This window comes from Mytilus galloprovincialis, chromosome 4, assembly GCF_965363235.1.
Source record: "Mytilus galloprovincialis chromosome 4, xbMytGall1.hap1.1, whole genome shotgun sequence".
Classification (NCBI taxonomy): Eukaryota; Metazoa; Mollusca; class Bivalvia; order Mytilida; family Mytilidae; genus Mytilus; species Mytilus galloprovincialis.
In genome coordinates, this window is record NC_134841.1 from 68,295,083 (window position 1) to 68,314,004 (window position 18,922).

The window sequence follows — 18,922 nt, forward strand, 5'->3', positions numbered from 1 at the left end:
TAACATGCATTGAATAAAGCAAATATGTGAATCAGTTCCAAAAGAAAAATGTTGACTTAATATTCTTATGCATATTGAATTATTTTCCATTCTTGGCAGGCACCTTTGATTTCAGAGAGGAATCAAATTAACATGTTATGAACACGATCTATTCTCTTTCTTTAAAGTCATATGAAACGAGTGAGTGGTGAAAAATAATGTTTATCTAATTCTTGAACCAATGCATGTATATATCATAAAGTTAGTCCTCTGTGCACGATTTTATCATTTTTTACGCAAATATAACATATAATCGTCAATTTTTTTCTCTCTCTGTCTGTTATGATTTAACAAATATGGCTGCTCATTAAATGCCGTGTTTTGAAGCCGAAGTTGACCGATTGTCACCATATAGTAAACAAATAACAAAAAGCATGGGTATTGAGCACGTGTTTAACAGGTACAAACAGATAATTGTTTATTTTAATGACAGATCCATGCGTATTGTGATTATCGGATTTTTACGAGGAGGGTTACGCTCAGGTCACTATGCATACGGAAAATATGTCGGCGAATTGCTTCCTGGAAGCAAGCAATTAAAAAGAAGTAAACTTCTTCTAAATGTGGACAAATAAAAGAATTTTCCTCAGAAAAAAGTATATGTACATCAGTTGTATAATGAAAGCTTTCCATTTAGTTATAAAAACCATATGCATATTCTTTTTTAATTTGAGGTTTCTTATGACTTTAATTTATAATTCTGTTTTTACGTCCTTTCGTTGTTTGTTTTCATAATATTGGATGTATTCTGAATATATTGACTTCTTTAATTTCAATAATATCTACTTCACAAAGACAAAATTTAAATTTACATTACTGTAGAAAAATTGTACGATGGTATATACAATTTTCAAACTTTTGCTAACTAAGACAAATAAATAAATCAGTATTGTTTTGATGTATTGCTTCCAAGTATGAATTGATCACCCTTTCCCAAAGACGAAATTTGCATAGAATATCCAATAAATCCCCCAGAATGTCAGATACGTTGTCTGAGAACCCTTATAAGATTGAAACGTTTCTCGTCGAACACTGGACTTTAGATCAGGTTAATTGTCTATTTTTTATGATTCATCGAACATTTACTTTACAGTTATATTGATATGATCGTGAACTCTTCCTCATTTATATTTTTATTACTTTATGGTAATTTTGCGTTTAATGCATTGGAGCAGAATTATGAACGTCTTTCATTCCCTCCACGTGACTTACCACAATCAATATATCAAAAATGCTAAAATTACATGCGATGAAGCAAGAAAAAAACTTTATAAGTGTTCATCTCAAGTAAACAGTGTTACAGACGAGTAGAACTAATTATATGTACTTATTGTGTTTTTAAATCAGCTACTTTTAACTGTCACATCACCTGTGGATCCTGGGTAATCCGGCGAGTGCAAATATTGAAAAGTTATTAAAGATTGTAACTTCCACTTCATTACAACTAAATTAGAATTCAGCATCAATAATTGGAGATTTAAAACAATCGATATTTGTTCTTAGTTATAATAATGCTTACAATTTGGAATGTTTGCAGTATACAACAAACATTCATCTGAATGAGATCTTTTAATTTTACAGTAATTTCTGGATTGGTGGTATCGTTCGATTTTCCATATGTGTTTTGACAGACACGGTAATTTTCTTCAATGGATTTAATCGAGACATGGAAATATTATTTACTCATAAAAACATTTACCAACACTTTACTATAGTATTGGTATTATTTATTATCAGAGGTAATTATAATTATCTGTTTTATGAAAATATTATCTTTTTGCTTCTATTTTAGCATGTGTCAATATGATTTGATAGCTTTTACAGATATATACATATTTTAATAAACAACCTTGTTGACGATATTTTCATCTACGAATATCATGGATATTGATTATTGAATACTATATATATGAAAAGAGGAAACTTTCATCTAATTTCTAAATATAGTTGTCACTCTACTTGATTTTATATTGTAAGACTTCATTTTTAAATCATGAAACATTAAACTCTGGATTTTTTTCTAATTCTAAAAGAATTTTTAAGGTGTCTTTGCTAGTTTAGAATTTCGTGGTTTTGGGATTTCCTTAAAAATATCTTGAAATAAATTCGGTTTGCTTGTCGAACTAAGTAACGGTATATCAGAAAAGTAACTTGTGTATAGGCCTTTTAATTTGTCAATATGCGATCTCCGACAACTAATTTTTGATATGCTCTTAAATAAGTGCCCTTTTAACCACGTTTTCAAAAGTATAACACCTCTTAAAATATTCTTCAGACATTACTCTTTAGAATTATACCAAAAAATTGCAGTACCCTGGGGTGAAACACAGAACTGAAATTTTACGCTACCAGCTGATGGACTATTTGTCCTTTTTGTAATTTTAAAAGACCATATTAGACATGAAGTGTATTGTTTTGTGAAACTTACCAATCTTATGATATAAAAAAAGAACACGTTTGTGGTTTTGAATTTCTGAACAATACTTTCAAATAGTTTAATATTACAAGTGTGAACCATTACACATTATTAATAATTCATATACATCTTTCTGATAAACCATATCACAAACTGATGTCTGCGTAAGATATATCATAAAAATAACAATTTCGAGGACATTCAAATGTAAGGCCTAAAAATAAATTGAAGTTTTATTTATTTATTCCATTTACAAAAGAAAATAGCAGCGTATATGGTTGTCGAAACTATTAGTTGCTACAAAGTTGTATCAACAAATGACAAAGTTGGTATGTTTTCGTTTTACGCAGAGGATAAAACCAGTAAATTGACGAAACTTAGTCTTGAATAATTAATAAGTCTGAATGATATACCTTAAAGATTTTTATCAAAGTAAGATATTTATAGTAGATGCATAATTCATACAAATGCTTATCTTTTATTAGCCGACAGACAATTTTTTAACCTCTGTCATATCCTTTCATTTTATATGAAAACAAACAATGTCATCTTAAATCTATTTCAGACTACAGACTCCTCATAATTCATGCATTAATCAAAACTATATTGCTGCATTGTTGGTGTTCATCGTGCAAACTATTCTGGGTTTTAAAAAATAGCAGATTTTATTTATTCGCAAAAGGTAGTTTACAACATATCTTTTAATATGGATAATTGATATAAATCATATTACACTATGAAATACTTTGTACAATATTGACGGAAGAGCATGTCTTTGATACAATGTATTAGTATGTAATATATATTACATGTTTGCCAAGTTGATAAATTATCACATAAAGCAGAAAAAAATCTATCGAAAAAAAATCATTATAGAGGCCAAATGACTCAACTCAGCAAGATGTCCAAAGAGTAAAATGAAATATAATGCTGAATGACAGAATTTTCAGTGATTAAGGAAGTTTATTAGAAATGTCTTGAATTGTTTTTTTAAACTTAGTCATCTGATATTATGTTGGAAAAAATTTGGTTTAGAATTTTCGAACCATACTTTTAAATAGTTTAATTTTACATGACTTTAATTAATGATTCGTATAAATCTATATATTTTACCGGCCAAACCATATTTCCAGTGATGTGTGTATGACATATATATCACATCAAAAACAAGTTACTGAAGAATTGAGGAAATACAAATGTAGGGTCTTACAAATTAAACTAAGTCTTGACTGTTCATTCTCGTTTTTTTTTTAAATAGAATAACGGCGTACATAGCTATAATAGCAGTTGTTTGCTATAAATTGTATCATTGTTGGCTAGGTATCCGTTTCCTTTTATGCGGAAAACAGGTTTAAACCGTAAATTTGACGAAATTAATAAAACAAAATGAAAATGATACATGTACAGATATTTTAACATATAAAGTCCTTAAAATAATACTCATCCATAATGTGCATGTATCAATTTGATAAAAATTCTGACAAGAATTATAAATGTTAGAGCGCTGACAATACAGTTTTTAACATAAATAATAATTCTAAGGGGCATAACTCTTTGAAAAATAACTGATCGACACTCATGTTCGAACTGTATATGCAGATGCAAAAACTTAGACAGCAGCTTACACACATATACACCCTGACAACATTTATTTCAGGATCAACAGACGAGCTCCATAGACAAGTTCCATACAATTTATCAAGAATCAAATCTCCTGAACCTTGTAAATATATTTTCCCAAAAGATCTGCTGTCAACAACAATAGTTACAAATGTATATATGATAGTTTATATATATATATTAAATATTTGGAATTAATGTATCATTGAGTATTGACAAGTGATATATAGTGCATGTGTGCTAAGGTGATATATAATGATCATTATCACATTAAAAAGGAAACAAATCTATTGAAAAATCATTCATCGAGGTCAAAGAGCATAACTCATCAAGATCTCGCATTGTAGCTACAGTTGGAGAAGTGTGAATATCTAGTAAATATGTTGATAAACTGCAATTTTTAAATGCTTATTCAAATCAAAATTATGCTTAGAATATAAATGACGGTTCATTATTAATTTAAATGGTCGAAGTACTGAGAATTTATTGATACAGATAACAACTTGCATAGTTAAAATGTAGAACGGTGTTAGCAACCCATCATATTGCACAAACTTTTTTCAAATATAAGCTAACAGCTGCTTATGAGATTTTTTGTTAGTTGCAACTCTAGAGTCAAAGGGTTTTAGTGAAATACCTCGCGCCACGCGCGATGTCTTGTTTTCTTTCAATTCACCAAAAAAAATATTATAACAATCTGTCAAATAATAAAAAAAACCATCCCTTTCAACTTCTTTTATATCGCCCAATTTGCCGTTCCGGTGCTTTTGTCCAGTCATAAGCTTTATAGTGGTTACGGGAGTATTGATGTATTTTGCTAGGTAGCAAAAGCACTCAAACATCTACTTATATTAATTTGATAATTATTTGCCATATGATAAGGGACTTTCCGTTTTGAATTAACCTTGGAGTTGGTATTTTTGATATTTTACATTATTTTTGATATTTTACATTATTTTTGATATTTTGCATTATTTTTGATATTTAACTTTATTTTTGAATATAAGACAATGCAGTTTTATAGGGTTTGGTACGTTCTTATGCAGATATCAAAGATTACCTTTCATCTGTATTGAATTTAGCTGCACAAGCTACTACATACATAAACTTTTTATTCTAAATAGTGTTAAATGAAGTCATTTGGCAAAAGAGAATCGTATACAATCAAGTGATATTTAAAACCGATTTGGGAATGCACTTGATGAGGAACATGTATTCTATTTGATTTTAATATACTGAAGTGAATTCGATTATAATCAACATACTGAAATACTTATTTTTCATTGTTCGTAATGTTTTTTTGAAGAAGTTGCAATATTTTTTCTTTTATTCAAATCTTTATTTTACTGTTTCTTGTTTTCGTTATGTTTTATCTCTCAAGTATCTTAAATTTGTATAATTACTTAAATATTCTTTCCACATCACGTACATCTCCTTGTTCCGTGTAACATCGAACAAATGGATTTTAAGAAAGAAATATGTTTTATTTGAGTCGGTATTCATTAAATCTTTTAAGTATTCTCAAAGGTACAAAGTTTGACATAGCTTTTGCAGAGGTAATGTGCGCAGTTTTTTGGCGAAATGTAATTGTATTTTAATGTCTCTAACCATATGGTACCTTTGGGAAAACATAGACTAGATACAACTGTATGAAGGAATCAAAACTTTACGCAGTCTATTCGTGTTGATGGTATTTTTCTTCGTAAACACGTCTTCCATAAATGTTTAAGGCTAACGAGGGATCACTGAAGTTACTTTGAATATGATCGATGAGTTGTTAGCACATTTACAATTGTCAGTTAATTTTTTCAGAAAGATATTTCTTAAGTAAGAGTTGTTTTTGTTGTAGATCAACATCATCATAATAAATACTATGAACACGTAATCTTCTGTTCAATTTGTATAGCTAAATAAAAATATTGGTAGCTTGGTATAGCATTTCAACAGCAATTTTATTGGAATTTGCATAGTCCCTGTGCTTAAGGTTAGGGTTTGATTTTGGTTACGATGGCTTCAAAGTTAAAGTATAAATTTAAGGTTAGGGATTGGTACGAGTTAGGGTGATTTTACCAGAACTTGTTTAGGTTTGTCACTGATAACACTCAACAGCTACTCTACGTTTAATTTAAAACTGTACGTCTTACATTTTTTTCTTCATTTTACCATATATCTTTGTTTGTCTTAAATTTGATAAACGATCAATTCATTGATTAATTGATTGTAGGTTGCTTAACGTCCAGTGGCAAATATTTCATGCGTATTCAGGACGAGAACAAGTTCACAATAAATACAATAGGTAGGTTGATACAATAGAGGCCATCTGGGATGATGGTCGGGGAAATTTGGACTGCCACTAGAAAATGAGGGTATATATTGGATAGGGACAGAAATTTAGCCTTGCAACAGGTCACCTACGGACCCCTTAAAGAGTTGTTGCAAGGGTTCTTAACGTGCAAAGAGCGTGGCACTCTCTTTACACAAGGCATCGGATTTAACGTCCCCCTTCTGACCGGACGTGACTGCGAACTTGATACATCCCGCACCGCCAAACGATCGCCCCACTTCGGCAAGCGTTTTACTGCCGGTCGGGAGAAGACCAAGTGACCATATTTCTATACCCCAGTCACCCTTGGGGATAACGATCAATTCATAAAGCATAATGCTTTTGTCATCAAACCCGATAATTATACTGTTTCACTGTAAATCAACAGGTGAATGTTTAATGTAACATGAATCTGCGGTCATATACAAGGAATTAATACCAGCATCTTCTAGATCTAAACTTTGAATTGCACTTACCCCACCCTGTTTCCCCTTTCTGTTTTTTTTTTATTACATGAACGTTTCATGATGTTCCGGAGGTTGGAACCCCCTTTTCAAAACGGCTCTAGATCCTCAACTGCTATAGTATTCGTACAGTAAATGAATTTGTCCTACGTTTTGTAGTAGCAAGATAATTCAAGGCCATTCATACACCACATGATTATCATCAAGAGTTGGTGAAGTTAAATTTTGCGGACGCCATCACTAGTTGGTTAACCGTTACGGAATATCCGTTTCACGGATGATTTTGGATATGTTCCTTATGGCTTTTCTACAATCCCTTTCCCTTTTTTCGAATATGACCTACCGAATTAGACTATTTACCGGGTAGCGTTTATAATAATATTTGCAACATGGCGGGTTCCGCGTGTGGAGCAGAATCAGCTTACTATTAAGAAGCACCTTAGATCATCCCTATTTTAGAGGGGATCATGTTGCTCAGTCTTTTTATGTTGTGTCTTGTGTATTGTTATGTGTCTGTTTGTCTTTTTTCTGTTTTAGCCATGGCGTTGTCAGTTTGTTTTCGATCTAGGAGTTTCAATATCCCTGTGGTATCTTTAGCCCGCTTTTATCACTGATACACCTTTAATTTGATCATTTAATTAATTTTTGTGTAGGGAGATTGCTTGTTTGCTTTTTCTCTTTTTCAAAAGGTTATTGAACTGTTAACAAAACAATATCCCAACGCTACTAATCACTAATTGCATTTTCATTTGCCTAACGAACACAATAGATGTTTTTCATTTAGTTTGGGTTTTTTTGTTTCTGCTCTTTTTCCAATCCCCTAAGACTTTTTTTTCTGCCGAGAAAACAGTTATTATAAAGGTCGTTGTGAAACAATACACCATATTTCATTATCACTTAATCCCCTAAAGCAGTTTCACAATTTGTATGCATTTATTCCCTTATGAGATGGAAGAGTTGCGTGTCAAATGTGTAACACAAATGCAGTAATCAAAATAAATGGCATTTAATTAAATAAATGAAGTATTGACAAAGTTACTTCAAATATGTTGGTCGGCGTTTATTGGAGTTAGATTGCTGCACTTACATGAACTAATGAAAAACGATAGTGGTGATAACTGGTTCTCAGAATGTTTATTGAACTGTGTCATACAAAAAGATAAAATAAACTGTTGAACAAGATTACCTTTTTGAAAGTGTTGGTTTCACAAATGCCCTTGTTATTTTCATTAAAAAACATTAGTTAGGCAAATTTGTGTTCAATGTTATCAACGTTCAATCCGCTTTGAAAGTTGAAGTCTTTGCTTTTTAAGAGACATAATACATTAAGAGGTAGGGTTAAGAGTCTCACCTCATTACATGTCTATGCGTCTTTCCCTGACCCGGAACATTTTCTATAGTATCTACTATTCATTTATATAAAAGACAGATGACAACGGACATCTTCCAAATTGTCGTACCATTAGACCATTCTCATTTCCTCCAGTGTGACATCACTGAATTAGACTTATCACCGAATATATACTTACTGTACATTAGCAGCACGACGGGTGCCGCATACGAAACAGGATCTGATATCCCATCCGAAGCACCTGATATCACAATCGATTTTTGTTTGGCTTCGAATTGCTCATTCTTTTATTTTCTATTTTGTGTCTGGTAACTATTTGTCATTTTATAGTTTTCGTTATTTTTGCCATGGGATTGTCAATTTCTCTTTGACTTGTAAGTTTGTACATCTCTTTTGTATTTTCTGTCTGTCTTTAAAGTTTTTGTTGTTTTTTTTTTTCATTTGGGAATTTGTTTTCGGTACATCTTTACTTTATGTTCAATCAATTCGCAACTTTGTAAACTTTATTAAATACAAATTACTCGGTCCATGCAACATATTTTCATCTACTCGGATATATCAGACAAATGCAGTTTTATCATGTTGCATTACATGTAAATATAAGTATTCCAGACCTGCAAATTGTATTGCCCATTGTGTACAACAGATGATAATTTTATAATTTCATGGCAATTTTCATGTATTAATTAAAGCAAAATACCAATGCCTCTTTCATCGATATAAACTTAAATTGCATTTCCCAAGTTCATCTTAACGAAAATCGATATTTTTTATTTATTTTGATTATCTTGCATATAAGAGTCAGCTTTTATCCATTTGTATTTTACTAGAAGACAAGTTTATACTGATAGAGCTGATTGCAGTTCATCGGAATCATCTTAACCTGTCAATCATCATTGATTTAGTAGACTCGAACCGTTTTTTGTTGTTAAGTATACATCTGTGTTAGAGTGGTTTTATTTCTGTTCCAGATATTAAAACATACATTCAATTATTTACAAATACGCCTGCTCTTCAAACTGATGTTATTTTATTTACCCTCATAAGAAAAGATTCTTGTACATGAGACGTCTAGTCGTTCAGGGTTTTGCTCGATCCCCCCGATCACATTTGTTTTACAAAACTGTCTGTCAACAGACAATACACAGCGCTAAATTCAAATGGTTTATTTGGTACATTGGACATGAAAGAATGTTTGATTTCGACGTTGAACGCTAAATCTTATACAATCTTTTGATTAAAATGAACATCGATTGGTTGATTGTTGGTTGATTTACGTCCAGTGGCAAATATTTCATGTATGTTCAGGACGAAAATGAACATTGAAGGTCCCATTTAGTTATTTATGTGTGTTAACGTCAACATAACTTCCAAGGTACAGCAGTTTGGTAACTGTTTAAAATAAGATGCCTTTGTCTGAACACACCCTCCCTTAGGCTACTTAAAATGTTTTACAATGTTCAATATTATAAAGAGATGTTCCTTATATACGTTTAGTATTCTCAATTTTTGTTAATTTTTTTTATATTTTCGACCCTAAGAATCATATATCTTCCTATACAGAATGATAAAAGAGCTATTGTCTGCATTGCTGCTTTACTTAAATAGCACGTCTTGCAACAATGAAGTCAAATACCCTAGCTGTACAAGTAGATCAAGACGTGTCCATTCGTTGCATGACTGAGGTGGCCCTACACAAAGTTAATCAATGACAACCACTGCATATGTCCTTGAAAAACATATGCTAGATTTTTAAATACCTACATATTCAGAACGGTGCTCAAATATCGTACACACTATTCAAACAACTAGCGCACCGATTGTAAGTCCTGTTAGGTCACCGCTTAATCTATTGTTTAAGTATTATGTCGGAAAACGGCCAGTTATAAATCACAAAAACCGGAATTTATCCTGTAACATACAATGGCATAATTTCCTGTTTGTGAGAATACTTATATTTGCAAAGTACTTTAGTGTCTGGATTACGAATCAGACCATCTTCTATCTATTTTGTACATATCATTGATATAAATATAAAATATGAACAGTTTTAAAGCATAAAAACCAACTGTTACAGAAATTATGAATTGGCTGTAGGCCAAAAATAAACCCACTTCCGATACATGTAACTGTTTCATGCATTGGTTATTTAACTATATAACAAAAAGAAAAAAGAGGTTAAGACAACAATTATTTTATTTTAAGTTAAGGAGAAAGGATATATATGTTTTTCCATTTTATAATGATAACTTATTATTCAATTAAAAATATACTTTAGCTCGTCATTTTGTTTTTCATCAGGTTTGGAATTTTCAGATATTTGACTTTGAGCTTCATGAAGAGTTAATACTTGTCAAAATAAGCATCTAATGCAGTAATGTTAATATGATAATTGGGTGGGTAAATATGTTTTAAACACATAAAAAAACAATTACATATATCAAAAAAAATTTCAGGCGTACAAAATTTTTAATCTTATTAATTTTCTATTAATATACATGAGATTGTCGTTGTTTTTTTTCTAGGGAACTACAATTAAGAGCTTCCGAAATTTTGCGTTATCATGCTTTATGTGAAAATGCTAAACTGTAAAATGTAGTTTCAGATTCTTTTCTCGTCAACGTCCTATTCACCAAATATACTTATAAAACTCTCTCGCAATGTTTGAAATTTCAGACGCATTTGTCTTGGCAACCATTGAGTTTGACGCAACGTTAGATATTGCTACTACCACGAAAAATAGCGCTGAGTAAATATTTCACGGGGAAATTTTCTTAGAAATGCTTAAATAAATATTAAAATCTATAGATTAAAATAAAGATTGGTTCTTAAATTTTTACATTAAGACAGAGAAAGAAAAAAAATATAGTATTCATAGGCTTTGGAAGACACAGATTATCAGAAAACGTTTACTTAGCGTTGTCCCATGTAACAAAGTTTGAAACTCGAAACATAAAACTCGAACAATTCGCGAAATGTTCATGCAATTCTTCGAAATTTTGAATGAACGTTCTATGACGTGATATATTTCTGTATTGGTTTACATGGCTGTCTCCATTTAAAATTTGCATAGACATTTAAAAAAGAATATGATGTACGGAAATGTCCCATTGGAAATTTTGTTTGGAAACTTGAAACGTTTCAGTTAAGAAATAAAATTTTGACAGATAACTTATTCAATTGTAAGCACGATCGTTTTGTACTTAGTGTAAGCTTCCAAAACTTAAATTAACAAATAAATTGAGCTACATATTCAATCCAAAACAATAGGTTTGCAATATCTTGCGGATATATGTCCGAGTTAAACTTTCATGCCTTCACAAAACTTTTGAGGCCAAACAACAGAGATTTGATTTCGTGAAGATTATTTTTCGGCTTGATTACTTTACCAATCATGTAAAAAGTACTTTAAAAGTACCAGTGAAGAAAATGTTGATTATGTCAGTTTTCATTTATTGTCAACTCCATATTTCTAATAATTAATACATCTACGTGAACATTATCTAAATGCTGAACCATTTTTATCAATTGGATATTTGTTGAGTGTGGTAGAATTTTGTTTCCCCAGACGGTATTTTAATTATTTGTCTTATTGTTCTTGTATATATACTATTCATATGAAACAATTTATATAAAACATCTAAGAGACCATAAGAAATAGTTTGTAGCACTTCACAATTCCTTAAATTCATGTTTTAACTCAATAATCATTTTAGTAAGTACTTGCATCTAATTTATCCTACAGTAGTGAATAGAAAATAAGGACACTACTGTCAGTGTTTCATATTTAGAATGTGTTCAAATTAATAAATGCTGATTAAGCATATCAAATTTTCCGCTTTTCAGCCCGGTCCACTCCTATTGAAGGACCTGCCTTATGTGTTCATTTTTCAATGGCCCTCGTCTAGAACATGTTTGCAATATTGGCCACTGAACATAAAACAAACAACAATCTAAAGCAAACAACAGTCAATCAACTATCATATATAACTATGAATCAAAAAAGATTGACACCAATCTTGATTATTTCAGTTTTTCCTCTATTGTCAACTCTCCATTTTTATTAGTTGAATAGTCTATGAACTCTTTTATACAACACTTTAATATACGTTTGTCAGTTATAACATCATATGGCAAGGATCGATAACGCAATTTGAAAATTGTTGCTGGAATGAATGATTCGAAATATTTAATACTTGTAATGTTTCTTTCACAATTTACTTATAAATCCTTGAAATTTTAACTTTATTTCTTTGCCAAAAAACGTTTTCCTGACACTTTTATGTTGATATACATATATAAATGTTTTTTCCCCAAAAACAAATTGTTACAGATAAAATACTACATTATCGTATAAAAAATACAAGAACATGACAAACATGTGTGAATTAAGTCCATAAATATTGGCAATAGATAAAATGATTGCTGTTTTTACAATGTCTAGCCATTCAGTTAGGTTCTAGTATGTCATAATTCACATTTTTAAAAAGTGTATGTCATGTAAACGAGATTCCAAAATAGAAAAAAGTAATTAAAAATTCAAAACATTTCAAAATTACATTTGTCAGTTTATGAAATGATAATAATCAATTCAAACGAAAAGTCATTATCCAGTTATTAGCAATCTCTAGTGTCTAACTATTTGTCAGTTTCACTTTGATGAAAAAAAACAAATATTTCTTTCGTAAAATATTCATGACATAAAAAGCAGTTATAACTAACAAATATGCACTATTTATACAAACTCTTTAAAATTGTTATCACTTTGATGAATGTAAGTCATAAACTTTACATATATTAGGTAGCTTTTTGTCGAGCCTTCGACTTAATTCGAAAAAGCGAGACATAGCGATTTTTTATTTTACTTATAAATGGACTTAGTTTTTTAGCCAGGAAATAAAACATTCACTCTAGGATTTAAGTTTTTTAAAATTTAAATAACTTTCCTATGCTATCCTGAATTTGTACCAAACTTGAACAGAAGCTTGTTTACAATCAAAAGCTAGTATCTAGAAGAAAATTTTGTTAAAACTGTGTACCTGTTTATCCGTATTTTACTTATAAATGGACATAGTTTTTCTTCAGTTAACATTACATACATGCAGTCTGCAGTTGAAGTTTTTAAAACATTTATTAGATTCATAAACTATCCTGGATTTTTACCAAACTTGGACAGAAGCTTCTTACTATCAAATTCAAAGATAGTATCGAGAGGAATATTTTTATTGATTTTTTTCCTAATTTTATTTTAGCCTAAGATTACCAGCAAAAGTAGGCGAGACATTGGGTTTCGTGGAACCCTTAAGTTATATCACATATCACCAAGCCTATGAATTAATATCTTTAACAAATAATTTTTAGACAAATATCGTATATCTATTATTTTTCGTTTTTGTGATATTCAAATCCATAGGTCAACACACGGTCAGCATTGATTAGAAAAGAGATCACAATTATTATAATGTCAAGCTCCAAATTATCACGAGACTAGACAATTTGTAAAAAATGAGTTCAAGTCGTTCATTAATAAGAGATTCCCTTATGAACAAAAGATAAAATGAAATAGTTACAACAATTATTTCTGGTCCTCCCTATAGACAACCAAATCAACAAGACTTAATTAAGCTTATTCTCAGCCACCCACGATAAAATGAAAAATATTAAAATACTAATGGCCATATTAAACTCACAAGTAACAAAAAGGACATCGGCTATGACGAAATCGAAATCACGAAAGCAAAACTAGAGCTCACAAAACACTCCAAAGAAAGCATCTGAGTAAGCTAGGAGAGCAGAAATAAATATTTGGAGGGGTCGAACTACATGTAGTTACTCTGGGAAAGTATGCAGTTTCTGCTCTGCTACTGAATCATGACGTTCGGCTGATAAAAATTTAAACTCAACAAAAAGTCCCATTGTTAAGTCATAAACTATGAAATGAAGAAGGGAAGAATTAAATCAGCGACTGAAGATCGGGGTTAACACTGTTCGGAGTAATAAAAGGCGCAGAGATTACGAATCAAAATATATATGGGAAGAACCAATGTACTCCCACAAGACTGTCTCAACAATTTAATTATACAAGACAAAGATCATTGTCATTAATAAATATTTCAACCATCAGAAATTAATGTAATAGATTTATTGAAATGTATATTGTTTCTTTATTCTCATTTAGCCTATATCAGTTCGGTAATCATCAAACGATTCGTCGTCAAATTACTTTTTCATTCAAATACAGACTAAAATTATAAAAAAAATCGTCAAGACAAGTGTGATGCATCCTTCGGAAGTAATAGTGCTATGTGATTTATTCCGAATGTAGGTTAAGTAATGAACTGACTCAATCATAACATGTGCAGAAAATGTATTTGTAATGTCTCGTGCATTAATCTAACAACCCTAAAAAGATAAAACAAAAAACCTGATTGCTTTTTAACGTGAATGTATTTTATAAAACGCAATGCTACCATTAACGTTTGACATTTGATCAAGGACTCTTGTCACTGAAGAAGTAAATCGGCTTGAAATAGATGTAAGGTTAGTTATTAATACAGATAATCGGCCTCAAAATGTGTAATTCAAAAGGCTTAAAGGATCAGAGAATATCTGAAAAATACTTGAATTAAAAAGTTCACATTTTTTTCACATTGAAACAGTTAAACAACCATATACTGTCATTTCAATTCAATTGTTTTTTGCAATCTTGGTTGCAAAAATGAAAATGAAAAAGACCTATAGTGTTGTAATACCTTAAAACGTTTTGGAAATACCACATTGTCTTGGTTGACATACCAAACTATTTGCTTTAAATATGATGATGCACGTTCATCATGAACGTTCATCACACATTTTATCGTTTACTTATCATGAGCTAAAAGACGGATAAATAGAAAGACACTTACGCTCAAAGCCCACTCGTTCATCCTACGTGTTGTTTTTATTGTGGTGCATGATGAGCAATTTTTTGAATTTTTGTGTAATGATAAGAATAAATAATATTGTGAAATATAATGAATACCACTGAGACAAGTGTACTAATATACACCAGAGTTCAAATGACATTGATGTAAGCAACAATGGGTAACCGTAATGTCTTCGCCAATGAGAAAATTAGCACAAACAGCCCTGACTGGACAATGCTTTAAACAAATAAAAAAAATCAACAGTGTCATAATTTAACCCATAACAATAAAAGAAAAACATATAGACAGAAAGCAACAAACACAGTTTGACAGACTCCTTACTTGGAAACAGCGGGAGTAAACATGTTTGAGATGACATTTTGTCATTTTTAAAGTATACAGTTCATGACGTGTTTTTACTTTGACGTGTATCATGTATGTGTAAGTAAGTAGCCTGTGTGGTTGATGTTTTGCTGTATATCTTATTTAATTTGTTTCATTTCGGTCATTGTTTCGTTCTAAAATCCTGCCGCTTGTTTTTTTGTTTGAATTGTTTAACAATTGACATTTCTTGGCATTGTATATATATATATACACGAGTCTAAATTGAAAACTACGTTCAAACCTATGATTGCGTTGGATAAAAACCGCAATTTTTATACGTGTGCATGTAAAAAAAATTTCGTTGTAGAAGGGTCTAAAAATAGCACAAACAACATTTTCCAAAAGACCAAAAAAGTGAAAAAGTATATTTAAACAAAACGCATTTGACTTACAGGTCCAACAACTGATGTACTTTAACCCTGCTGACTGCCATTGGCGATTGCCAAATAAAATTGATCACAAGATGTAACAAAATGGATCCTAATATAAATTTAATACTAAACAGAAAAATATTAACTTGTGGCCACGATGTTATGCCACAAACATACGGTGTCAATATTTTTTCAGTACACCAGATCCGGATTTCAACAATAAATGCCTCTTCAGTGATGTTAGGGATCGAAACGGTATTTGGAAGGTCATATAAAAAGTACCCTCATTTTTAGAAAAAATACCCTCATTTTTAGCTAGACTCTTGAATTTTAAGAGTCAATGTAGGATGAACAGATCATATAAACCGGAGGGAAAATATGATACAAGCCCAAACGAAAAAGTATAAACGAGTCTAAATTGAAAACTACGTTCAAACCTATGATTGCGTTGGATAAAAACCGCAATTTTTATACGTGTGCATGTAAAACAAATTTCGTTGTAGAAGGGTCTAAAAACAGCACAAACAACATTTTCCAAAAGACCAAAAAAAGTGAAAAAGTATATTTAAACAAAACGCATTTATATAATAGCTGACTATGCGAGCACATTTAAGCAAATTAAATATGTTTAAACTAGACTATGCGGTATGGGATTTACTCATGATGAAGGCCGTACGGTGACTTTTAGTTGTTAATTAAGCACTGTGTCCTTGGTTTCTTGTGGAAAGATGTCTCATTGGTACAGTGATCATACCACATCTTCTTATTAATATTGTTCAGTACATTGTACCTAGCTTCTTACCATAAGGAAACAATTTTAATCATTAATCTGATTTCCAAAGATTACTGTGGTGGCAGTTTAATATTTCTTTGAAATCGTTAAAACTTACAATTCATTTGAGAAACCTTGCTGTGTTTTCTATTACACGTGTCTTAAAAATCTGCATTATAATACTCGGATTTCAAAGTAACATCATTCTATGTTTTCTACTTCAGTATTACCATGAACAATTTATATTTTTGTGTTTATAGATTAAACAAAAGCAAAATTGAGAATGGAAATGGGGAATGTGTCAAAGAGACAACAACCCGCCCAAATAAAAAACAACAGCAGAGGGTCACCAACAGGTCTTCAATGTAGCGAGAAACTCCCGCACCCGGAGGCGTCCTTCAGCTGGCCCCTAAACAAATATATACTAGTCCAGTGATAATGAACGCCATACTAATTTCCAAATTGTACACAAGAAACTAAAATTAAAATAATACAAGACTAACAAAGGCCAGAGGCTCCTGACTTGGGACAGGCGCAAAAATGCGGCGGGGTTAAACATGTTTGTGAGATCTCAACCCTCCCCCTATACCTCTAACCAATGTAGTAAAGTAAACGCATAACAATACGCACATTAAAATTCAGTTTAAACACGAAGTAATCATCGATAATTGTAGGCAATAGTCTTAAAAGTCCTTTATCACTCACTTTAAGTATTCGGTATAACAATGGACATAAAAATGCAGCACACTGTAGAACCTACATGTATTTGCAGCTCTGTACTATCATTGGAAATATCCATTATCTAGTATACCGGTGTCTGAACAAGATTAATATTGCTCAATTTATATTTAAATAAATAAAGATAAATTTCGTATGTTTTTATTGTTATTTCATGTGGCAAACGAAATAGGAAAATAAAGAAAGTAATAAAATAAATTTATTGACATTTCTAACAAAAGTATATTATGGGGAGTAATTATATGTGATAATTATAACAAGAAAATCTTCATTTCGCTCAATTACTCCACATACAACGTACAAGATATATATTAATTCCATGCAATCTATATCAAATGATCTAAATTATACCAAATTTTCTGCTTTAGAAGTTTGTTTATTAACAACGCCATAATAAGGCATTTCGAAACTGTCAAAAAGAAGTCACCAACTGCAATTATGTAACATTTCGTCACTTATAAACATTAAGTGTGCAAAAGTGATTTAATTTTTTAAACAAAGTTTTCACATGCTATATTCTTAATATATGGTGCACGCTATTCACATATCATGTCACAAAATATGCAGGAGATATTTAGGGTAAATCAAAGCCTAACACTGAAAGACACGCACATTTGAACGTTAACATTTTGCTTAAACAAGAAGTAATCATCGATAATTGTAGGCAATAGTCTTAAAAGTCCTTTATCACTCACTTTAAGTATTCGGTATAACAATGAACATATAAATGCAGCACACTGTAGAACACGTTCACATAAAGCGTGATAACGAATATCAGGAACCTCTTATTTGAATATAAAAAAGAAAATGTGGTATGATTGCCAATGAGACAACTCTCCACAAGAGACCAAAATGACACAGTTCCCTATCCAAATCCAACTTAAATTAGTTACATGTGTTAGTCTAAGAATATATAAAGTATTCGGTAAACAGGACGTTGAAACATTACGGGACGAATATGAAATATCATCACATGGTATAACATGGTCACATGAAGACAAATTTCAAGAAGCTTATCTTTTTTGTTATGGTTTCCTTGAAATGGGAAGAGGGAGGGGATTTGGTATAATTGAATCCAAGTTTTTGGAAATCAGTATACAAACACCTGGTGTTTAAATAATATTGAATTTGCTGCCAAATAGAAATACGCAGCTTTTTTTGAAAATGAACACTATATTATATAGATTTCTCGTATTTTTTTTTTTTTTTAGATAAGACCGTTGGTTTTCCCGTTTGAATGGTTTTACACTTGTAATTTTTAGGGCCCTTTATGACTTGCTGTTCGGTGTGAGCCAAGGCTGCGTGTTAAAGTCCGTACCTTGACTTATAATGGTTTACTTTTATAAATTGTTACTTGGATGGAGAGTTGTCTCGTTGGCACTCATACCACATCTCTTCCTATATCTACTAACTAAAAATTTCTTTGAAGCAATTTCCTTTCAGAATGCATTTAACTAATACATCAATAATTGTGATCTAAAACTAACACGTAAGCCTTATAATGTCGAATCATTTGAACATTTCAGTAGTTCTGTATTG

At 31.1% G+C, this 18,922-nt stretch overlaps 1 protein-coding gene across 1 annotated transcript in view; it reads left to right on the top strand.

The window, feature by feature from the left end:
• The first annotated feature begins 1,301 nt into the window (after nucleotides 1-1,301).
• The window catches only part of LOC143072796 (zwei Ig domain protein zig-8-like), a 39,249-nt gene continuing 21,628 nt past the window's right edge, over nucleotides 1,302-18,922 (top strand). The window contains exon 1 of the mRNA XM_076247897.1: nucleotides 1,302-1,778. Coding sequence (XP_076104012.1) covers nucleotides 1,706-1,778 — 73 coding nt within the window. The 5' untranslated portion in view covers nucleotides 1,302-1,705. The remainder of the gene's footprint in view (nucleotides 1,779-18,922) is intronic.